Consider the following 25914-nt stretch of genomic DNA (forward strand, 5'->3'; position numbering starts at 1 on the left):
GTGATTGTCTCTGAAGTCTGTCTGGTCTAGAATTAAAAAGTTGCGAATTAGATTTAGAATTTCGTGCATTATAAAAGGACGCAACAAAATATGAAAAACAATCGAAAGGATACCATTGTAATATGTTCATTCGATAGCGAATGCAACAATAATCCGAATATTTTAAGACCATCTACAAGACTATTTTTCAAGGAAAGAAAACGAAAAGCTTACAATAAGTAGAACACAAACAACAAGATAAACCAAATATTAGTTAGTAAAGAGGTAACTTTATTTAGGTTTTTAATCTTAGTTAGTTTGAGTATATTCATAAATTCCATCTTTATCCTTTAAGAAAATGTCCCAGATATGTTTCTAAAATATCTGAAAATTCAAATTACTTCATTGCTGTTTTCAACTTTTCGGATTTTTCCTATTTCAGTTTGTGAATATGTTGCGAAATACAGAGCGTTCTTAGAAGCTGTATGTTAAAGGGCAGAAAACATATTTTGAGCACATTTTAAGGACACAGAAACACAGGCACAGGACACAAAAAAAAATTCTAAGTAATTTGTGTCAGTAGCTTAGTAACAATTACTTCTCCTATTGATGGATTATTGTAGACGATGTATTTTGCAACCTGTATCACTGATTGTTCAAATTCATGGAACAATCTTCTATTATAAGAAATAATGATTCTCTGGCTCCCTTTTTCTTATTTAAAATTTCTTTTGTTTTAGTCCTCTTGTTCTTTTTATAAGATCATTTTTTTTTGTCTCTGGATAATCATCTCTTTTATCTCCTTTACCATCTCCATATCTACTTTCATTCCCGAATGGGTAAGGAAGGAGTCAATGAAGAATTTAAAGGAAGCTGGAAGAGTATGGAAGGGGGATAATGACTGAAGCTTTGAATATATTAGGGTGGAGGAGGAAGGTGCACGGCTGTAGAAAACTCCTGCATTCCTATGTGTTATTTCTAATTTAACTTAGATTTCTTTTACTCAAGTGATGCGTAATTCAAACTATCTTAAATAGATATTAAATCAAAAGACAAGTTTAATCATATGAAAGTAAAGATTGACACTAAAAATGAAAAGAGAAAGAACTATCCTGTATATAGGGAGGACTACCGCCCTCTTCAGCTCCCCACTATTTATGCTTACGTTTGATTAGTGCTCTCATTGGACATATTTTAGACTGCAGTACGTATAGCCAGCTGCTAATTCCAATAATTACCGTTATTACCGCTAATTACCGTTTGCCTTTCGAAGCATTTCATATACAAATTTTATTGTTGAATTTAAATGTAGATTGATAACACTTTCATTCTCGAAGCAGCCTGTCCATGTTAAATTTGAATCTCGCTCATTCATTTCTAATATTATAACGAGAATATGTTAGAAAACTTACCTTCAAAACAAAGTTCGTAAAGTTTGATCTTTCTCAACGAAAAACTTTTAATTTCAAATCATTTTTTGCAACTAATGGGAACAAGAGACCTTTCCAATCTCTTAATTATCGAATCAATTCAAGCAGTCCTCGCGGCCATATTTTTAGGGGGATATAGGGAGCCAGGGCATAGAGTCCTTTCATCATTTAGGACTACATTTACTCTTGCCATTCAATTAAAAATGTTGCAGTGTGCTCAACGCTTTCCAAAAGATTGTCAGCTAGCCCTTGGGATCGTGGAATTTTCTAAGAAAGCTTACAATAATAAATGTGCCCGATCCAAATTCCAACAAGTTACAACCTTCTTACTTTCTACTTGAATTCGCTGATACAGCTTTTCATTTGAAATTAATCATTTGTATTTGTTGGGGTCTCTTTCCTGAAATTGCCCTGGGAAAACCTGAAATCCTTTTTATAAATAATCTGTAAAATCTGTAAGGTCAACAAAGTGTAATGAGCCTTCTTTTCATCGAAGATCTATATACCTTCTTGAAATTTTGAGTTAACACCATTTTTGTCTTCGATGGGACGGGGATAGCTTTAAAAGGACACAAGTAACAAATCTTACTAGAAAAAGGGTATCACTCCTTTCACCCTTGGTGAAAAAAAAAAAAAAAAAAACAGATGAAAAAATAAATAAACACCCCCGTGCCTCGCAAAAATTCAAATTTTATGTTTCCGCTTGTAGCAGCTTGAAAATTCTGGTAGTGGATTCACAGAAATCTGTAATCTGATAATGCGATTTCCATCTACATCAGATCAATTAAAGAAAATTTACCCCCCCCCCTTTTTCAGTACTTTTGATAATGGCTGTTACTTGGAATTAACCTAAAATTAAGCTTCATCTGGTGTAAACATATATTTCAACTGCAATAGCTTTGTAAATAATATACAAATAATAGCTCTAATAATTCTAATGTTTCCAAAATTTATATTTTTAGGGTTTCGGTTAATATTAGCACAGGTTACTCTTTACTGACGGTTTATTACCATAATTTTTTATAAAGGAAGACGTTTCCTTGAAATGATAACTAACGTGATATGAGCCTGAACCTTCCGGGGCCTTTGGGCTAATAAAATTTGAATAACGTTAAATAGGAGATATTTTACCGGATAGTAGGAGAGTACATTGGGGTAAATTAGGGCCGTTTTTATTACTATGATACGTAAACAGCAACTTTTAGCAAAAGCTAATTGAAATGTTATTCCTTACTTCGAAACTTTATAGATTTCTCGAAAATTACTTACATACGAATAAAACTGACTAGGCAATAGTTTCAAGCTTTAGGCCCCCTAAGCTGCTTTATACTGGCATTTAGTACGATATATTACCAAAATTATTTGAATATTTAAGCACGTAGTGCGGCGATGGTACGCTCGATGACAGAAATTTTGCTCAAGATTAGTGGAATAAATACAAATCAGCAGTCTTTCTAATTTTAATTCTCTGTGATCTGCTATACAGATTACTAAGACTTAGAATGTTAGCTTAGTTGCATTTTCTCTGCAGTTACCTGTAACACAAAATACTGAACTGCCATCTAAGATTTCTGTGTACAATTGTTAATGTAGCACTGCAGGTGTCAACCCACAATTGAGCCTTTCGATTTTTTTTTAAATATACTGATAAAACCTTAAATCTATAATCTTACGAAAGATCAGCACCGCTTGTGGATACTTTTTAAATTATTTCCCTACATTTCCTAGCCATCAATGGCAAAATTATAATTTGCAGAATCATACGAACTGTATGAGTTACCACGAACTGTGTTCGTGGTAACGAACTGTAGTAAGGAGCGACCCGGCTCAATAGTAAACGAAACTCTAAAAAACGGAATTTTGGAACTAATAGATAGATTAAAATAATCGAGTTTTTATGATGATTTTAAATATATAAGTTTAATCAGATTTAGACTTACCGATCAAAAGTTACGAGTCTGAGAAAATTTGCCTTATTTTAGAAAATAGGGGGAACACTCCCTAAAAGTCATAAAATCTTAACAAAAATCATACTCTTGCATTCAGGGTATCGGATAACCCTATTGTAGAAGTTTCAAACTCCTATCTACAAAAATGTGGAATTTCGTATTTTTTGCCAGAAGACTGATTACAGGTGTATGTTTATTTTTCTTCCTTTTTCCGGGGGCGATCATTTCTACACAGTAGTGCTAGAATGTCGCGAGAGGGTTCATTCTAACGGAAATTAAAAGTTCTAGTGCGCTTTTTGCTTGATCAAAAAAAACTGGAGGGAATCTAGGCCCCCTCCCACGCTCATTTTTTCCAAAGTCAACGAATCAAAAATATGAGATAGCCATATTGTTCAGCATAGTCAAAAAACTTAATAACAATGTCTTTAGGGACGACTTACTCCCTTACAGTCCAAGAGGGAGGACCTGCAATTTACAAAATTAGACCAGTGTTTACGTATAATAATGGTTATTGGGAAGTGTACAGACGTTTTCAGGGGGATTTTTTTGGTTGGGGGGGGGGGAGTTGAGGGGAGTGGGTTACGTGGGAGGATCTTTCCATGGAGGAATTTGCCATGGGAGAAATTTTTTTCCATGAAAGGGGTGCAGGATATTCTAGCACTATCTAAAACAAAAAGTTTCTTCAACTAAAAATATGGAGCAGCCTTAAAACTTAAAACGAACAGAAATTATTACGCATGTGTGGGGTTCATCTCTTCGTAAATACCTCGCTCTTTACGCTAAAGTATTTTTAGTAATTTCAACTATTTATTCTACGGCCTTTGTGATTCAGGGGTCATTCTTAAAGAATTGGGACGAAATTTAAGCTTTAGTGTAAAGAGCGAGGTATTAACGAGGGGCAAACCCCCCTCATATAAGTAATAAAAATATATAAATATAAAAATTCGTTAAGTAAGTTAATTCGTAAGTTACGTATATTTTCTACTAATAAAAAAGTTCGTAAAAAATTAAGAGTTCTGGTTGCCTTTTAAGTAACCTAAAGGTTGAAGCGCAACTAGGCCTCCTCCCTCACCCCTTCTTTGCTCAAAATGTTCCGATCAAAACTAAGAGAAAGCCATTTAGCCAAAAAAAAATTAATGTCCAAATTCCTTGTAATTATTCATTTTGCGGACAGCCAAAATAAAAAAAAATATATATTAATTCAAAAATGTTCAGAAATAAAATGAAAAAACAAGTGTTTTAACTGAAAGTAAAGAGCGGCATTAAAACTTAAAAAGAACAGAAATTACTCCGTATATTAAAGGGGCTTTTCCCTCCTCAACTCCCAGCTCTTTACGCTAAAGTTTTTTACTGTTTTAAAAAGTAAAGTTGAGAGAGAGAGTCAAACATTAGCGTAAAGAGTGGGGCGTTGAGGAGGGAAAAGCCCTTTTAATATACGGAGTAATTTCTGTTCGTTTTAAGTTTTAAAGTCGCTCTTTACTTTCAGTTAAAAACCTTGTTTTTTACTTTATTACATGTTAAAGCCATTAATGAGTGAAAGTTAATTTTTGCTAATATCTATTTCTAAAGCAGTATGCATAAAAAAATTTCATATTGATTGAAACGATAATAAAATCTATATTTAAGAGATGGTCTAAATTAAAAATGGAACTACATAGGATAGATAAGACAGTAGTTAACTTGTTAAAATTGGATTAAAAGCAATTGCTGCCGGAGACCAGTTTACGAAAAAAAAGCGAGCCATATATGAAGGGCAAAATTAAATAAAGTCAGTCTTGTGTTATTTAGAATTTGCTAGCGGCACTGATAACTAGAAATAATTCATACTACGTGTAGAAATGATGTGACAAAAGGATTTAAAGTACATCATTAATTAAACCGTTCAACTATAGAGGAATGAAATTTTGCACATCTAGAAAGAAATTTTATTCGTGTGGTTTATTTCGTTCAGGGAGACCTCTAGAGTTTGAGGCTGTCGATTGCCTTATTACTGCCATAAATCAGGTCTTCTTTCTTCCAAATAGTAATTTCTATCCTTTGGGAAAATCATTTGTCAAGACGTTAACCATTATGCAGAACAGTATGGCTTTTCAACAGTTCCATTCTAACTTGATAGAAATTGAAGAATATCTTGTGTATTTCCATTGAAATCTCACCAGTAATCAAGTTAGAAATTGTGTCGACTTTTTGGGTTATATGCAATCAAAAAGGAATTTAATCAATGAACCAATACAAGGTCAAAAGTATTTTTGACCTTGAAAGTATTTCAAGGTCAAGGTCTTTGAAAGTATTTCTTTATTTTTGAAAGTATTTTTAAAAGTATTGGGTCTTTGTGCCAGTCTTGGGACGAAGAGTGGTCTCATTCTTCCTCTTTGGTGTAGGTATGGAACTCACTAGGCTATAAGGAAAACGATGGTTACTTCCACACTTTCAACTGAGTAGATCAATAAGAGACATCTGGCGGTTTATCAGACGTTACCAAACGACAAAATGGACAAGTTTCAAGTTTCAAGACAAGACGACGATTGGTTTTGTTAGGTACGGCAAAATGGACAAGTTTCAAGACAAGACTTACTTAAGACTTAAGACTACTTAAGACTTAAGACTACTTAAGTTTCAAGACTTACTAGATGCAATCAAGTGCGAAGCAGCATTCAAGAATTAAAATACGAGGCTGTTCAAATGGGTTGAGAGTTTTTTTCCAAATCAATTATTTCTAAGATAGCTAATTCAGTTTCTGAATGAATTTCACATTTTTCGGCTGAATAGGAAAAAATTCAGATATTCATTTTCTGAATGAATTTCTTCTGTCGGCTGAATAGAATGGAACAAATAGCAAATTTTGAGCATCACCACCAGACACGTACATTGGCCCGGATGGGATGGGGGAAAAGACAGACTGATCAAAATAACAAAATAGTTATCTGTAACAGGAATTATAGAAAATTACATTTAAGGGAGGGGGATTATGATCAAGTTCATTAGGCGAACGGCCACCCAGCCTCCTGAATAAAAAAAATTTTCAATATGTGAAATGGCTTGAATGTGTTTTTTTCATAATTTATCCCGCAGTTTATGCATGAGAAGAAAAAACAGTAAACTGAATATAATGCCATGACCATTTATTCACAATAAATACAACAAACACTTTGAAACTTACAGCGAAAGCCCATAAGAGAATAATCATTAAAAAACAACTCTAAATAGCAAAAATATACTATCGAAGGACAAAATTATACGGAAACATTTAAAATCATCACGAATTTCCTTTAAAGAAGACTAAATATAGAGACTGATCATCAATAGATAAAATTTACTCAAATTGCGTGTCAAGACATAGCCAGGTTTACAACTCAGAGGTGACCCCTAGTTACCTCACCTTAGACCTTGTATCTCAGTTCTGCCTCACACATACCTCTCTTCTCCCTCTCTTCAGAAGGACAGGAAGATCCAAGATCATCAAGATATCAAGTAACGGATACTAACTAGTTATTGGGTGTTAAATTTTGGAGAGTTCCAGCCCCACGACTCTTCCCCTGGCCAAGCAACATAATTGAAAATATAGAATAAATATCATAGTAATATAACATAAGCATTTGAAATTACCTCATAAGAAAATTTTGATTTTTAGATGCATTTTATAAATATAAGAAAGTCTGAACCCCTAGACTTTTCCCCTGGCTATGTCTTTGATACAACACACTAAAATGAAATTCTGTTTTTTTTTTTTTTTTTTTTTTTGAAAATCAAATTTCTATTAGTGCATGCAAACGTTTCAACTCAAACTGAACCCATTTAAAATAATACTAAAATTTAAAATATTTATAATCAAAATAATTTATGACGTACAAAAATTCTTTAAAGTTAGATAAATAATTTCATTGCCTACCAAGCGTATCATTTTCTCTTTCTAATTTAAACTTGGCTTTGAAAAACAAAAAAACATATTTGATATAAAAGAAAGTGGTTTTAGGCATTAAATTATAAAAGTACTGATATTATCTTCAGCCAAAAAGAAGGCATGGAATTTATAAAAATAAATACGATAGGCCTAGAAGAGTCAGTCTAAACGAAAGTTGGGAGTTGTTCTAAGCGGGCTTGGTAAAATTTATTTCCACTTTTTTTACACTCACTCCGCGAGAAATTTGGATTAATTTTAATCCTCAAGCTTTAACGGTGTTGAACACCGTTGATTCCCCACCGGTGATTCTTTAAAAATCGAGCCCGTCAAAGAAGCAAGAAGTTTTATCAAAACATCAGGACGTTAAGAAGACACTAGCAAACATATTGGAAGCTTTTTTTACAAACAAATATTACGCGGGAGTTTTATCAGGTTATCATATGTTTATGAGTAAGTCAAATATAAAAAAACAAAATAGCACACAAAAAATAACTTGTTCAAATATTGAAAGAAAAGAAACAGGAAAAAACTGAAAACAACAGAAATAATATATATAAAATTATACACATTAGAGTGAATAAGATATATGAATTTTCTGGTTCCTACATGAAATATATTGTTCTGCGTTAAGTTCTATGTTATGTGTTATGTTGTCAGTATATGTTATGTGTTAATTCTATATTAAGTTCTATGTTATGTGGTATGTTCTGTGTATATGTTTTGTGTTGGTTCTATGTTAAGCTCCGTGTACATGCCCTAAAAAATCGTAATAGCAAACGATCCGGTTAACTCTAAAAACTCAGCTTTACTACAAAAAACCACACACACAAACAAACAAAAATACACAAGGAAAGACAGACTATTTTACTTTGTGCGCACTGTTTCTAATAGAAAGTATCTTTGATCATTACTCTTGTTCATTTAGTTTCAACAAAGTAAAAATAAAAAGGCTAGTCAAGGCTAATTTAGTGCCCAGAAAAATAAACAAACAAACAATATATACATACAAGCTCAGAATAACGAAGGGAAAACAGTAGACAAACGAAAAAACAGTAGTGACCTGAAAACTAAATCAAGTTTGTGCATCAAGTTTCTAGGAAATAAATTAGTAGTTAGGATTATCCTCGATTTTAAGGATTAATCCTTTTAGGATTAATCTTAATTTTGATTTTTAGGATTTTTTTAGGATTTTTAGGTTTCTTTTAGGATTTCAGGATTTAGGATTTTTTTAAATCTTGATTTTAAGGATTAATCCTTTTAGTATTAATCTTAATTTTAATCTTGATTTTTAGGATTTTTTTAGGATTTTTAGGATTTTTTTTAGGATTTTAGGATTTAGGTTTTTTTTAAATCTTGATTTTAAGGATTAATCTTTTTAGGATTAATCTTAATTTTAATCTTGATTTTTAGGATTCTTTTTAGGATTTTTAGGATTTTTTTTTGGATTTTAGGATTTAGGATTTTTTTAAATCTTGATTTTAAGGATCAATCCTTTTAGGATTAATCTTAATTTTAATCTTGATTTTTAGGATTTTTTAGGATTTTTAGGATTTTTTTTTAGGATTTTAGGATTTTTTTAAAATCTTGATTTTAAGGATTAATCCTTTTAGGATTAATCTTTGATTTTTCCGCACTCAGGTTTTAAGAGGAATAAAAAATCCTTATAACGCCACTGCTTGGATACTCGCAGTGATCGTAAGCCCAGCTTATCGGTGAAAGTTCAAATAATCACATGCTCTCTATTGGTCACCAAATTAACGTTGCAAAGCAACGTTAATTATATTAATAATTTATAACTGCCTATTATTAGTACAAGCTAATAATTTGACTTCTTCAGTTAGTGCAATTTAGTTTTTGAAATCCAATTAGCAACGAAACCATATTTAATTTTGATTAGATAATTATCTTTGCAATAAGTAATAATTACATATTATTATTAATAATAATCAAAGATTATTACATTAATGTTAACTGATTATAATAAATAGTTAAATAATAAACAAATGATTAACATAGTATTGTCAATTATTAACTAATTATTATTAAACAAATCAAAAATTTATTTAACATTCTTAACGTTAATATTTCAAATTAATAATTACATGTTATTAGTACATAATATTAACTGATTATAATATTAATTAAATAGTAAACAAATGATTAACATAGTATTATCAATTATAAACTAATTGTTAATAAACAAATCAAAAATTTAATTAATCTTCGGAACGTTTATATTCCAAATGAATAATTACATTTTAAGAGTATATAATATTAACTGATTATAATAAATAATTAAATAATAAACCAATGATTAACATAGTTTTATCAATTATTAACTAATTATTATTAAACAAATCAAAAATTTAATTAAACTTCTGAACGTTATATTTCAAATGAGTAATTACATGTTAGTAGTACATAATACTAACTAATTATAATAAATAATTAAATAATAAACAAATGATTAACATAGTAATATCAATTATTAACTAATTACTAATAAACAAATCAAAGATTTAATTAATCTTCTGAACGTTTATATTTCAAATGAATAATTACAGGTTACTAGTACATAACTGATTGTAATAAATGATTAAACAATAAACAAATGATTGACATAGTATTATCAATTATTAACTAACTTATATTAAACAAATCCAAAGATTAAAGATATTTTTAACGTTTATATTTAAAATTAATAGTTACATGTTATTAGTACATAGTAATAACTAGATTTGTGCATTTTGTGCAATTTCTAAGGGGGGTTCCATCTAAAAAATGATACGAAAACAAGTAATATTTGTTGTCTAAGTAACAACTCTCAGTTGCAAGATAGTCAGTGATAAATAAAAAATTACAACTGAAATACAAATTTAAAAATAAACTTCAACCTAAAAACGTCACAGAATTTGCTTAAGTAGAAGCATCGATTAAGATATATTAGACAAGAAAATTAGGGTAAACAATTGCTTTTAGGGACATATTCTTGAATATCTCAAAGACATTTTAAGATATTAAAATATTTTAAAGTATTTAGCTTTAAAAAAATATTATAAATAAAAAAGATATAAACATAATTAATCTTTAATACAAACATCAAAAGTATAAAAATATTTAAATAAATATTAAATGCATTTTTTAATCTTTCACTAATATTTTAAAAATATTTTCGGGCACATGTTCTTGAATATTTTAAAGATATTTTAACATATTTCAATTATTTTTAAGTATAGGTAACTTTTAAATATTTAATTAAAAAAATCTTATTCATAAAACATTTAGAGATGTAAATTTTAATATTTATTATAACTATAAATAAACAAAAAACCATTTAAATAAATATTAAATATATCTTTCACAATTACTAAACATTTTTTTATATTTTTGGTTACTTGTTGTTTAATATTTTAAAGATATTTTAAGATATTAAATATTTCTAAGATAAAAGTTAAGATAGGTGAGGAAAACTTTCAGAAGTTAAATATGACGTTCTATGAATCAATGTAAGGTTTACTCATAGCTCAACTACTTTCTTGAAAATATTGAAGAAAGTATCCAAACAACAATTATTCACTCTATACCATTGAGAAAAATATCGTCCTGAGAGAAATTAATCGGTAGTTACAGCGGGTCTTTCAGTTGCACTATCAGTCAGAAGTTTTTCGTTGTCTTCCCTAGAAAAGAGGTAATATTTAATAACAAAATATCATAATTAGTAAAGAACCAATAAAAGAAATTAGTTAAATTTTACTTACATTTAAAATCCTAAATTATTTACAGCCAGAGGCACAAAGATCTAAATTAATATACTGGTCTTTAGCTGAAATACATCGATTCTAATGAAAATTTCAGTGTCGAAAAGAAAACATTTTGCCTTCCAAATCTAATTTTACATTCACGATTTCCGAATATTATTTCTATGAATATTATTTCCAAATATTATTTCTATTATGTTTCATAAGTAATATGCTGAAACTCTTGTTCTTTGCCGGAATATTTACTTTTCCAATGCAGAGGATTATCTAAGTTCCTTTTTTTTAAATATACTCAAATATTGCTGCTAGCATAAGATTGACAGATTTTTTAGCTTATTAATATTTGAGCTGATTCCCTTATAAATGTAAAAGAAGTGATCTCGAAACACATAGTTTCTAACAAGAATTCAGCGTCGAAAAGAAAACCTCCGCCTTCCAAATCTAAATTCGGTACTTGTGTATTGTCGACTGACGTCATTATAAGGATTGAGCATTATGCCGTCATGAAGTTGTTTGTCGACTGACGTCATGTTTGTCGACTGACGAAATTACAGACCGGGACACCGGGACAAAAATGACGACCGGGACACAGGGAATATAAATGACGACCGGGACACTCAAAGATAAATTACAGACTGGGACACCGGGACACAAATAGCGACCGGGACACAGGGAATATAAATGAGGACCGGGACACAGGGACACAACTACAACGGGGACGCCGGGGGCACAGGGGGGATATATAAATGACGACCGGGACACAGGGAATGTTCGATTAGCAATCACCATCAATAAAGCTCAAGGGCAATCATTAGAATAATGAGGTATAGATCTGAATACGGATTGTTTTTCCCATGGACAATTATATTTTGCATGTTCAAGAGTTGGTAAACCTGACAATCTATTTATATGCACATACAATGGGACAGTGAAGAATGTTGTATATTCGCAAGTTTTACGTAGTTAAAAACATATATATATATATATATATATATATATATATATACTAGCTGTTGGGGTGGCGCTTCGCGCCACCCCAACACCTAGTTGGTGGGGGCGCTTCGCGCCCCCCCCAAGCCCCCCCGCGCGCGTAAGTCGTTACGCGCCATAATAGTTACGCGCCATTGTAGTTGTGTCCCTATGTCCCACCTGTGAATATAGATATATATATATATATATATATATATATATATATATATATATATATATATATATATATATATATATATATATATATATATATATATATATATATATATATATATATATATATATATATATATATATATATATATATATATATATATATATATATATATATATATATATATGGTTTTAACTACGTAAAACTTGCGAATATACAACATTCTTTGCTGTCCCATTGTCTTTGCATATAAATAGATTGTCAGGTTTACCGACTCTTGAACATGCAACATATAATGGTCCATGGGAAAACAATCTGTATTCAGATCTATACCTCATGATTCTAATGATTGCCCTTGAGCTTTGTTGATGGTGATTGCTAATCGACCATTCCCTGTCCCGGTGTCCCGGTCGTCATTTACATCCCCCTGTTTCCCCCGGTGTCCCCGTTGTAGTTGTGTCCCTGTGTCCCGGTCATCATTTATATTCCCTGTGTCCCGGTCGTCATTTGTATCCCGGTGTCCCGGTCTGTATATACATTCGTTTTTTAGTTTTGTTTTTCTCCTTTATTTTTTTCCTTTTTTTTTCTTTTTTAGCTAGTTTTTTTTTCTTTTTAGTTTTTTTGTCCCGGTCGTCATTTATATCCCCCTGTTTCCCCCGGTGTCCCCGTTGTAGTTGTGTCCCTGTGTCCCGGTCGTCATTTATATTCCCTGTGTCCCGGTCGTCATTTGTATCCCGGTGTACCGGTCTGTATATACATTCGTTTTTTAGTTTTGTTTTTCTCCTTTGTTTTTTTCCTTTTTTTTTTCTTTTTTAGTTTATTTAGATTTTTAGATTTTTTAGTTTTTTTATTAGTTTTTAGTTTTTTTTCTTTTAGTTTTTTTGTAGTTTTTAACTTCTTTTTAGTTTTGTTAATTTTTTTTTTTACTTATGTCCTGGTCGTCATTTATACTCCCTGTGTCCCGGTGCTTTGTTGATTGCTAATCGAACATTCCTTTTGTCCTGGTCGCTTTCTCTTTGAGTGTCGTCATTTATTTTTTTCTTTTTTAGTTCTTTTAGTTTTTACCTTTTTTAGTTTTTTTTAGTTTTTTAGATGAAATTTTTTTTTAGTTTTTTCCTTTTTTTCTTTTTAGTTTTTTATTGGTTTTTACCTTTATGTTAGCTTATTTTTCAGTTTTTTCCTTTTTTTTTAGTTTTTTTTTATTTTTTATTTTTTTTAGTTTTTTACCTTTTTTTAGTTTTTTTAGTTTTTTTAGTTTTTTTTAGTTTTTTAGCTTTTTTACTTTTTTTATTAGTTTTTAGTTTTTTTGTAGTTTTTGCCTTTTTTTAGTTTTTTCAGTTTTTTTTTAGTTTTTTATTGGTTTTTACCTTTATTTTAGCTTATTTTTCAGTTTTTTCCTTTTTTTTAGTTTTTTTTAGTTTTTATTTTTTTTAGTTTTTTACCTTTTTTTAGTTTTTTTAGTTTTTTTAGTTTTTTAGCTTTTTTATTTTTTTTATTAGTTTTTAGTTTTTTTTGTAGTTTTTGCCTTTTTTTAGTTTTTTTAGTTTTTTAGCTTTTTTATTAGTTTTTAGTTTTTTTTGTAGTTTTTGCCTTTTTTTAGTTTTTTTAGTTTTTTAGCTTTTTTATTTTTTTTATTAGTTTTTAGTTTTTTTTTGTAGTTTTTGCCTTTTTTTAGTTTTTTCAGTTTTGACGTCACCTGATCCAGTTTTTTCAGGTGACGTCACCTGATCCACGATCCACAGATCCACAGACAACTTATTTTTATATATATAGATAGTTTTTTTTTTTTTACTTATGTCCTGGTCGTCATTTATACTCCCTGTGTCCCGGTGCTTTGTTGATTGCTAATCGAACATTCCTTTTGTCCTGGTCGCTTTCTCTTTGAGTTTCGTCATTTATTTTTTTCTTTTTTAGTTCTTTTTGTTTTTACCTTTTTTAGTTTTTTTTAGTTTTTTAGATGAAAATTTTTTTTAGTTTTTTCCTTTTTTTCTTTTTAGTTTTTTATTGGTTTTTACCTTTATTTTAGCTTATTTTTCAGTTTTTTCCTTTTTCTTAGTTTTTTTTTATTTTTTATTTTTTTTAGTTTTTTACCTTTTTTTAGTTTTTTTAGTTTTTTTAGTTTTTTAGCTTTTTTACTTTTTTTATTAGTTTTTAGTTTTTTTTGTAGTTTTTGCCTTTTTTTAGTTTTTTCAGTTTTTTTTTAGTTTTTTATTGGTTTTTACCTTTATTTTAGCTTATTTTTCAGTTTTTTTCCTTTTTTTTTTTAGTTTTTTTTAGTTTTTAGTTTTTTTCGTTTTTTACCTTTTTTTTAGTTTTTTTAGTTTTTTAGCTTTTTTATTTTTTTATTAGTTTTTAGTTTTTTTTGTAGTTTTTGCCTTTTTTTAGTTTTTTTAGTTTTTTAGCTTTTTTATTAGTTTTTAGTTTTTTTGTAGTTTTTGCCTTTTTTTAGTTTTTTTAGTTTTTTAGCTTTTTTATTTTTTTTATTAGTTTTTAGTTTTTTTTGTAGTTTTTGCCTTTTTTAGTTTTTTCAGTTTTGACGTCACCTGATCCAGTTTTTTCAGGTGACGTCACCTGATCCATCCACAGACAGACAGACAACTTATTTTTATATATATAGATATATATATATATATATATATATATATATATATATATATATATATATATATATATATATATATATATATATATATATATATATATATATATATATATATATATATATATATATATATATATATATATATATATATATTCAAAGTTGGGACACAGGGACACAACTACAATGGCGCGTAATTAATATGGCGCGAAAAAAGCTAAAAAAAGAAAAAACCTAAAAAGAAAAAAAAAGAAAAAAAAGGAAAAAATAAAAAAGGTAAAAATCTAAAAAGAAAAAAAAGCTAAAAAACTAAAAAAGCTGCAAAACAAAAAAAAAAGAAAAACTAAAAAACAAAAAAGATACTATATCTATATATATAAAAATAAGTTATATGTATCATGAAAAGAGAAATCACCAATGCAACAGCACAAACACAAAAAAAAAGAAAAAAAAAAGAGAGAGAGACAGAAGGAGAAAAGGAAGACTGTTTTCCTAAATTAGTGATTAATATAGACCAGCACTTGAATGAGGCCTTAACCCTACTCATCCATACAATCACATAGGTCAAACAGCATAGCCATACACAATCAACCATAAAGAATAATCCATGGACAGGCAGTCATGTCGTCAATACGTATAAGTCGTCATTTACCAAACAGTAGAAAAAATAATAAAGACAAACGTTCAGAGGCAACAACCCAACACAAGGGCTCATCAGGAGAATACACTGGCCTATATAGGGTTTCGCCACTTTAAATTCTCTACCCAGCCAAGTGTTGTGGCTACCACAGAATATCCATGGCATCCCCGTGTCAGGTATCACCCCCAAAATACATGCCTATGAAAGAAAAAAAACAGCAAATGTAAAACAACCAAGTAACACCAAAACAAGCATATCCTGTTAATATATCCCTCTTTTTAGCAACAATAGGTAAACTAAATATAATAAATTTTACCAAATCACAAATATTAACACATTGCAAAAAACCTGAATGAACTGAACAATTATAGAATTCATCTTTACCATGTGGCTAATTTTTAAAAAATCCGCTCAATTAGAAACACAATTCAAAATAAATGGCGCTGCAACAACATTTCTCGAACCTCCGAAATTAGTTGAAAATTTCTTTAAGTATTTCTAGATAATTCTTTTGATATTTATTTAAAAATTCGTTATAATGAAAACTAATTTTTTTAAATTGCCAAGTTAATTTATTTGCAGAAAAACCTCTTGATATCAATTTTTGGCTTAAGATTTTACATCTATTTTTAAAATCAATATAATTACTACAAATCCTTGCATAACGAAGTAACTGTGAGAAAAACGTTGAATATGTGATATTTGAGTGTATATTACTTTCAGGGAATGGGAAACTAATCACTTCAAAATCAAAATCATCCGTTTTATTATACATTTTAAAACTTAATTTATTATTATCACAAATATTAATATTTAAATCTAAGAAATGATCTTCATGACCAGCGCCATGACTAGGTTCAAGAATAAGCTCTGATGATATATATTTTTAGAAATATCAATGAAATCCTTACAATTTAAGACCAAAATATCATCTAAATATCTTTTATTATTTGACAAAACATGTTTTAAATTAATTGGATTATTCTTATCCATCATATATTTATATTCTAGTTGACTTAAAAACAAGTCAGCTATAAATGGGTTGGCATTCCCCCCCCATGGGAATTCCCACAATTTGCTTGTACAAATCACCACCAAATCTTATATAAGTATTGTATAAAACAAATTCTAATAACTCAAAAATCATATCCAAGCTGTAACATCTCAAGTTAACTGTAGTATTAAAGCAATTTGTCCATATAGCTTTTTTATTATAAGTGTCTATTTTTAAGAACCTTTTACTAGATAAGAGGAAAGATTTCTTGATAACAGTTTTTAAATTATCAAACACTACATTAAGTGATAAATTAGTATACATTGTCACAAAATCGAAAGACTCAATTCTTTTAGCTGAAACATTGTTAAAGAATCTATCACCTGCAGTGAATTATTAACACTCCAATATGGATTAAAATTCGAAAATTTTTTAATACCAGAACAATAGGTTTTAAGTTTATTTACAATTTCCTTTGAAATTAAAGAGAGGTCAGTAGCAGCAATGCGGGTTGGACATTTAGCTGCTCCACCAATAAACCGTGGTTTAGGGGGATTCTTATGAAATTTTACAGTCCAATGTAGGAAAGGGAACTTTTTATCATTGTCATTTATTTTAATATTAAAATTTTTAAAAAGTATTTCTTCAGTCTTTTCAATTAAATTCTCATCCTCTATATTTACCTTTTCGTAAACATTAGTTGTGCATAACTCCCTTTTTAAGATATCACAATACAGCTTCTGACAAATTATGGCAAAATTATTATTAGCTTTATCCACTGGCACAATTACAAATTCATTCTTTAGATTAGCAATTGCTTGTTTAATCCTCGCATTATAAAATGATGATTTAGTGTTACTATTTTTTAAGTTAGAATATATTTTATTTCTTATTCTACTAATAATTAAATTCTTCCAACTTTGAAAACTCTCTTTATTTTTATTCTCTTTCTTACACCACTTATCAATAAATAAATCAAAATCATTTTCCAAGCCATCAAGAACACTCGATCCTTCATCCGCAGAACGTGGCCTAGCCATCTCAACCTTTCTTTCATTATAGCCCTAGAAAGTGGGATTGAACCACATTTTTCGTACAACCTACTGTTTGAAATACGGTCAGTCAGCCGGGTACCCAGAACAATCCGTAGGCAATTCCTCTGGAAAATATCTAGTAAATTTTCATCTGCTTTTCGAAGCGCCCATGCTTCAGAGCCATAGTTGACCACTGTCATCACTGTAGCTTCCAATATTCTAATCTTGGTTTGCAGACTTATCTTTCTATTCTTCCAAACTTTTTTTAACTGTGAAAAAACACCCTGAGCCTTAGCTATTCTGCTTTTAACATCTTCATGTGCTGTGGTTATATCTTATTTTTTTTAATAGAGACTTGAAAGCGATTGGAATATTACACTGCTACCCCTTGTTCTCCTCACCCAGATGAATTCCTTGACTGAATTCAATCTTAAGCTTTAATGATTCCTCTTCAGCTGAGTTTTTTGGAGGAGTTTTTTTGGAATTTTACACTGCTAGTCCTTGTTCTACTCCCCCAGATGAATTCCTTGACTGAAGTCAATGTTAAGCGTTAATGATTCCTCTTCAGCTGAATTTTTTAGAGGAAAGGAAATACTAGCCCCATTCACAAGAAAAACTTTCACTATCACATTACTATGTTTCATGCAATAGACCTTTTGAGTTTGCCCGCAATAGTATGCATATAAATGTTTACGTAAACAAACTCTATACCTGATTTCCCACTAGTACTCTTTTATAAGTGATTTACTGTATGATTACAATACTTTAACAAAAAAAAAGATTACTTGCATGCTGTACAAGGCAATGCTAATTTTAAATATTATACTTGTTTTAATTTAAAGATAATTTAGTAGACTATTCAAGCTTTATTTCTAGGCTTCAGCCAATTATAGTGAAAAATATGTGTAGCATAAAATTATAGCTTAAAATATAAGTAGCTTAAAATGTACGTAATCTATTCCGTTCTGTTCAATATGATCATCTCTAGGCTAAAAAATAATGGAAAAAATACACACATGAGTACTCAAGGCATAAGAGACTTTAAAACCAGTAAAGGGTATTTAGCGATAGAAACTTTTATGACGTACTTTTATTTTACATGGCGTTATTTTTTATTCAAAGTTTTTTTTTTCTCAAAGAAATTTCTTCTCGTAATTAGAAATTACTGTTTTGTTAAATCTGAATGAAATTTACTATTTCCAAAATTATGCTACGTTGGAAATATTTGTCTTTAGACAGTTTTATCAGCAAATTTTTTTTTCGGCTGCAATGGGCAGTGATTCGCTCTATGTTAAATCGCAACTACGTGTACAAACATGATATTGGCAGAACTTTCATAGCATAATAATTAATAGGTGGAAGAACAGCTTATTTGACACTGGAAAAAATCAGTTTCAAGCAAACAGGAATCTTGAACTGGCATAGCTCAGATAGAGAGGTTTCTAGTATATCGAATAAAACCAAAAGCACCTAAATCAAATATGAAGGTAGCAGGTGAGTAATGGCTTTAAAAAAAAAACCTTTTTTTCCCGAATTGAAGGCCGTTCTTATGGTTTTATGTAGATTTTAAAAATATACAAATTAAAATCAAATTTAACTGATTTACAATTCTCATTTGGTTCTCTTGCCTTTTTATTGATTTTTGATAGCACTAACTGTGGCGACAGCACTCTGTGATTACCGTTTTTGGCGACAATAAATAAATAAAATCAAAAACAACAAAAATCAAATTCAAATAATAGTGAAGCTTTTTCTTCTTTTCTCAATATATTTTTTATGTATGATGAACAGACCGCTACAAATAGTAATTAACAACACTTTAATGTGTTGGATTGGTTTATCCGACAGAATGGACTGATGTCTCGAAAAATGATAAAAAAAGAAGGTAATATTTAGAACGTTTACGCACTAACCATGTTTCAACTGGAAGTAGAATACTTAAATCGTCAACTGGCTGTATTTTTTTGCATTCCAAAATTTTTCAGTAAAGTACTGGCCAAAAATAGGTTTGAGGGGCCAGAAGCCCCTCCCTCCCCTCAAATGATTACAAATTGTTCATCTCAAGTTTTAAGTTGTTCTTTATATCCATTTGAAGAAAAATAAGAGAACGATCGTCTTTTCTTGTTGTTTTTTTTAAGCACGAAAATGCAGCATTTTCAGAAAAACCGTGAATATCAATTCCCTAAAACGTTCACAATGGTTGGAAGCATAAAGCTAGGCTTGGAGGACGTAATTCTTATAAAAAAAGATGAAAAAAATGTAAACAAGCTGTTTTATCAAAAGGGCCATTCTGAAGAGGATGAGGTTTTAGCCCTATAAGCCTCTCTTCATTATCATTAAAAAAAGACATGAGTTACCTACTCGGAGAGTCGATCTCCTAAAAGTAGCTCATCCTCTGGGACAACTTGTCGCCTCCATTGTGGCTTTGTGACCAACATCGTAGTTAAAAATCCAAAGATAACTATCATCATCCCGATGCAATTCATTAAAATTCCTTCAGAACTTGTGCTATAATTGTCTTTCCTGGAATAATTAATTTACAAATATAACAATAGATGGGAATGGAAAACAGATCACATTTACTTGAAGACGGAAAAGTGGGATGCTTGAACAAACTTTTGAAAAAAGAGTATCAACTTTTTATTAACATTATTGAGAAGGTTTTTTTGTTAGTTTCCCATTGTCTTACTGAAAGATTAGGCTATATCTGCTTTTCTATATTTTTATTTGTTTTATTGTAGGTGCCATCTTTTATAGAGGATATTGTATAACGAATATAACAAAAAACTGAAGATAGAGAAATTTAGAAAAAACAAAATCTGAGCTTAGAGCAAATTTTACATTTAGTGATTATTTTTGCGATTTCTAAACTTTCAGTTCCAGATGCAAGAAGCTATTCAAAGGCAATAGTTTTACAGACAATTACCGACTTGGACACATCAAAAGGACTATTCTTTACTTCTTTTACATTATAGCAACTGGAGGCCTAGGAAGATGCATTTTATTTCGTAAACACTCAGATCATTTTCAGTATTAACATCTAAATATTTAAATGATTTCAGTAGCCTAGCTAGACTGTAGTAGTTACGGCGTCCAAAAATAGGCTACAGAACAGAAAAACACACAGCGGTTTGTGCATTGCGAATCATAACCAGGGAATAATCTATCTATTACTTTTTCTAAATCTAATGCATTTATCTGCCAAGTTGACAAAAAATCCCAAGAGGTCCTTTCGTACAGTCATGAGTGGGTTCGCCTTGAGGGTAGAAACAAACCTGCCCCCGAAAAAACTTCCATTCCTCCTAGAACATCATTTGTGTCCAACACTGGCTATATTCTGTCTCGAAGAATCACAAGAGACTACTATAACCATGATTAGTTTTAGCCTTGAGGAGTATCTCGTCCTTTTTTACAGCTAAAAGTCACATTGAGCACTTGTTTCATATAGCAACCATTTTCACAATTTATTGTAAGGAATAATGGTTTATAATAATGGTATATAATAATTAATAATAATGGAATAATGTTTATAATTATTACTTACAGAGAAAATATCGCTTTTTCAAGAAGTCCCATTAACGAAGCAGCAGTAGCCAGAATGAAAATCGCAACACCAAAATAGACATGAATTGGAAGGTAAGCGACTCGTAAAGGTTGAGTCACACCAGGGAATAAAAACGAAGTAAATCCAAATATCCACTGCAAGTAAAATAATAAATAAACAACTCAGGAATAAATTCAATTAGATTGGGTTTCATTTAGAAATCTTAGGGAAGATTTCACGGGAAGTACAGGGGTAAGTATATTATAGCGGGTTTTACGAAGAGTAGTTTTGAATATCCCAAAATTTTTGTTTCAACACCCTAAATTCCCATACTTTCAGCTATTTTATTAGAAAGTACCAATATAAGTATCTAATAAGGAAAGATACCTATTCTTCAATGAAAGTTCCAAGTAAATAGACCAAAGTCAGAATAATTCAAAATTTGATGCTAAAAAATAATAAATGAACAGATGAAATGTTATTATTACCTAGCCTGTGAAGTAATTATCAAGTACAAAGCAGATAAAATAGCCGAATAAGGGCGAAACAGTTAAAATCTTTTGAAACACATTTGATTAAATTTAGCCACTGGTTAGCTCTTGATTGTTACGAATGACATTTTTACTTCAAATCTTACTTTTAAGTTTCGTAATATTACTTGTAGGTGGTGTTTCTTTTTTTTCTTGTTTGATACGTTTGGCAATCATTTTACGTTGTGACCTTGTCCGTTAAAAACTCATTGTCAAAGGTCATGGTGGGTAGAAGATGCCTTTTTAATCTTAAAAGGGAAGTCAATCAAACTCGTCCTTAGAACGATTAGAAATATATATCCGAGCCGTATTATAGTTATAATAGAGGGTAAACCAAATTATAGATGGCTACGGCGCCAATAATGTATCTTGTTCGTAGTTTGTTGCGTAAATTTCTATTAATGACCGATCAGAATTATTTTAATTGGAAAAGATAGAAGTTTTTAAGAGCAGTTTCTTCGTATAAGGAACTTGATTAAATATTCAAAAATATAGCATTAAGGGAAAATATTTAGGCGAAACAATCTCTTGCAATTTAAATCTTTTACTTCCCTAGAACAAATATGACACTAAGACCAAGGAGAAACACGTGGCTTTCATAAATCTTTGGTTTTTAATCAATTACCGATGTAGTCGGTACCGATGTACCGATGTAGTCGATGTACCGATGTGTGTGACCGATGTAGCCCAGACTTCACTAACGAAAAAAAATCGGATACGATAGATAGCTACAATAAGATTGTATTTAACAAATACTTTTTACGTTTTGTATTTAAAGGTATTTTTGATTGATATAAATTAAATAACAAATAAAAGCTTCTTCATAAATACGCTTTTGATTTTTTATGACCAACTGCGACCCCCTTGTCTTTGGGGTTACGATCCCACTAGAGGGCTGTAACTGTCCAAAGACAGACACAAGTTTAGAAACTAGCTTTCGACAAATTATTACTTAGCCCAATTATTTTCTCGGAAGATGCATGAAAAATAAAGTCCAGCTAGTGGCATGCGACTCTAAACATTCATACAATTTGATTGTCCATTCATATTTGAAAATATTTTTCCTAAGCTCGAAGTGTTTTTAGTTCAGCCCGGCGTGTTACCTAAGTCAAGTAAGTTCAGCAAAGATAAACATGAAAATCGATGAATAATGCACCTACACTCACATAAGATGAAATTTCCAACATTCATCTTCCAAAAATGTCTGATATTCATAATTCAACATGCTAGTCCTAATGTCTGGACCTGACTTGAATCAAGCTTAAAATTGTTAAGAAATATGCTTGCTTTTAAAAAAAATATTAAGAACTAACTTAAATTGCATTGAGTTGTCTTTCTCCCTTTTTTTATATGCATGTTGCAATTTATTTGTTTGAACTAGAATTAATTTTAACTTTTATAAACACTTGCGCAACCTATACACTACAATACAAAATTTCTAAACAGCCCTAATAGTACCAAAAGTACTCTAATATTTGTAAGAAGTATTCTAAATAAATACCGATTGTATCTTATGCATGTATCTCGACATATTGTTGTCCGAATATGATAGCATGCAATTTTTTCAGCTTACAATATTAAGCAAGATACACTCCAATTCAAATTTTAAATTAGAATATTTACTGTTTTCTTTTTCCTTGATTAATTTCAATTTTTCACAACTTTCATTTTACTTTTATTTTTTACCCACTTTCAAAAGCATCATTGTTCTATGTTTCAGAACTTTGACCTTTGTCATAGAAGACTAAGGAAAAACATAAAAGGTTAATCTAATAAAGCTCCAGGATGAAACTGGGGCTTTCCCATTAATATTTAGCTGAAAGTACTAGAGGTATTCTTTAGGTGGAGGAGGCTCACAGTTTCAGAGTCCATCAAGAAGTCCATCTAACAATAAACGCAAGTTTAAACCCTAATTTTAAACATGAGGAGTTCCCTGGAGATTTCAATATGAGACCTAACAAAAGAGGAGATAAGGTAAAAAATATTGGTAGTTGTATGATACAGCCCATACATAATATTCTTCTAATATATTTCTCTGACGCTCGATCCTATTGAAATGTACCTGAGTATGATAAAAAAAATAATGCTTTAGAAACAAATTTGGGCTATATATTTGCACATTTTTGGGGGGGGGGAGTAAAGAATAGCGTTCTGCATGCCTAATATGTCAGGTATAATTATTCTGCATATTATGAAGTAAGAATTATTTTCTAACTTCACACTGTTCAATTACTTTACCACCCTCCGCCCCCTAATGTGCAAATATATAACCCAAATCATATATTTTCCATCTATTATGTCATTTCTCTTTGTTTTGTCCCACACCAAGTTGAAAGAAACTAACAAAAATGAAAACATTTCTACAATACGTCAATGAAAGAACAATTTGAGAGGTAGGAGCTATATAATATAAGTACCAAATATTTATATCATTAGAGAGAATGACTACACAGATGTTAACAGAGTGTTAACAGAGCTAAATCAAATGCTGTTTATCGAGAGACATTCAAGCTAAACGAATAGGCTCTTCGTCCTGTCCAAAACCATTTCAAATTGAACGAAACTCTTAAATAATGACGAAGACCACACTGCCTTTCCATAATACAAATACAGAAGAGAGAATAATTAGGACTTTTTTACCAAGACAGTGAACGAACAACACCTATTTGAATATTTCGGCCCTATATATAAGGGCTGTCTTCAGCAAAGAAAATAATAAATAATGACCACTTACAATAAAAGTTCTCGGTTAAAAATACATTTTTTTAAAATAGCCTTGGCATCGTTACTTATTCCAATAAATAATAAGAAATTATTCCTGTTTTTAATAAATGCAGTTAGTGAAATGGATTTTTAGCCGAGAACTTTTATTATAAGTGTGTTATTAGTTATTATTTTCTTTGCTGAAGACGGCCCTTAGATATAGGGCCGAAATATTCAAATAGGTGTTGCTCGTTCACTATCTTGGGAAAAAAGTCCTCATTATGCTCTCTTCTGTATTTGTAACGATAATTCTTGTCAACAGTTTCGTTTAATATTGTTATTTTTATCATTTTTAAATTTCTTTAATGCTCATTATTTTTCGATATCCCAACAGAACAAGCAATTTTTCTTATATAAATAGGACACATTACCTGCATTGAAAATAAAATAACAGCTGTGATTCCTACCCAGCTATGTAAGCTGTATAAGTTTGGAACTGGAGGGTCTTTCAGGTTGTGTGAATCAAAAACTGCTTTTAGTCCAATTACAGCAAAAATGAAAGCCAAAATCATCATGCTTGCATGTATCAATTTCAACTTTTTCTTTCTTTGATATCTCATCAGCCGATAAACAACCATTCCTAAAGGAAAATCTATATAAAAATATCTAAAAAAAAAAATCAAGAAAAAATACAAACAATAAACAGTCTTCATTCAGTCTTTGACCTATATGAATCAGAATTAGTTTATATTGTTTGACCAGTTTTCACAGAGGATTATTGTTTGGATATTTATTTCAATGCGCAACTATTGAAATTGTGTACAATGCTGTATAGCGCTGTGAACAATTTGTTTTGGATAATTGGACATTTTGGATAATTAAAAATTGTGTACGCAACTATTGAAATTGTGTAAAGTGTTGTATAGCGCTGTGAACAATTTGTTTTTGGATAATTGCACATTTTGGATAATTGAAGTTGCATACAATACTGTATAGCGCTGTGAACATTTTGCTTTGGAAAATTGGATAATATTATCAAAAATTGGCGTGTTTTAATCCACTCGGTTACTCTCTTAATTATTTTTTGGATTTTGCAAAGAAGATCACTGGAAATTGCTGTCAGCCGTGGCATTATTAACGGCGGCTTAAATAGTGGATAATAAAGCGTGGATAAAATAGTTGACTCTTCAACAGGTACACCTTTCTATTTAAAGTAGTTAGTAAATGTTGCAAGATGAATGAATCAACAAAAGTCCAGCTACAGATTTTAATGAAATTAAGTGAGATGTCAATAGAGCTTAAAAAATTGGATCCCCTCCAAGAAAAGGTAGAAAAATTATCAATGGAATTTTCGTCAATTTCGGAATCTCTGAATAAGAAAATTTTTGAAGTGGAAAAAAGATCAGAAAATACAGAGGCAGAAGTTGGTAAGCTGAAGAGGGAAGTTACAAAGTTTAAAAAGTTAAAGGATAGAATTGAAGCGGATCAAACAAGGTGCAACGTGATACTATACAATTTTGACCCAAAGATATGGGGTTCCAGTCTAAAAGAGGACATTCTTAGGTGCTTAAATGAAATAGTAAGAGGTGCCAGGTTTATGCAGACAGATATAAAAGATGTTTTTCGTTTACCTTCAAAGCAGAAAGTCAGACCAGTCTTGTTTAAATTAGCGTGTATGGAATTAAAAAAATCCCTATTTACTTCGGCCG

At 30.3% G+C, this 25914-nt stretch overlaps 1 protein-coding gene across 3 annotated transcripts in view; it reads right to left on the minus strand.

The window, feature by feature from the left end:
- Positions 1-6465: 6465 nt before the first annotated feature.
- Positions 6466-25914, minus strand: part of LOC136027396 (transmembrane ascorbate-dependent reductase CYB561-like) — a 74551-nt gene continuing 55102 nt past the window's right edge. For 2 of the 3 annotated variants that reach the window (XM_065704608.1, XM_065704607.1), the window contains exons 3-6: positions 24637-24845; positions 20973-21127; positions 19790-19951; positions 6466-10936 (exon numbers count right to left, since the gene is read on the minus strand). In XM_065704608.1, the coding sequence (XP_065560680.1) occupies positions 10873-10936; positions 19790-19951; positions 20973-21127; positions 24637-24845 (590 nt within the window). In that variant the 3' untranslated portion in view covers positions 6466-10872. Of the gene's footprint in view, positions 10937-19785; positions 19952-20972; positions 21128-24636; positions 24846-25914 lie in introns of all 3 variants that reach the window. The other variant, XM_065704609.1, reaches the window with a different exon arrangement.

This window comes from Artemia franciscana, chromosome 5, assembly GCF_032884065.1.
Source record: "Artemia franciscana chromosome 5, ASM3288406v1, whole genome shotgun sequence".
Taxonomy (NCBI): domain Eukaryota; kingdom Metazoa; phylum Arthropoda; class Branchiopoda; order Anostraca; family Artemiidae; genus Artemia; species Artemia franciscana.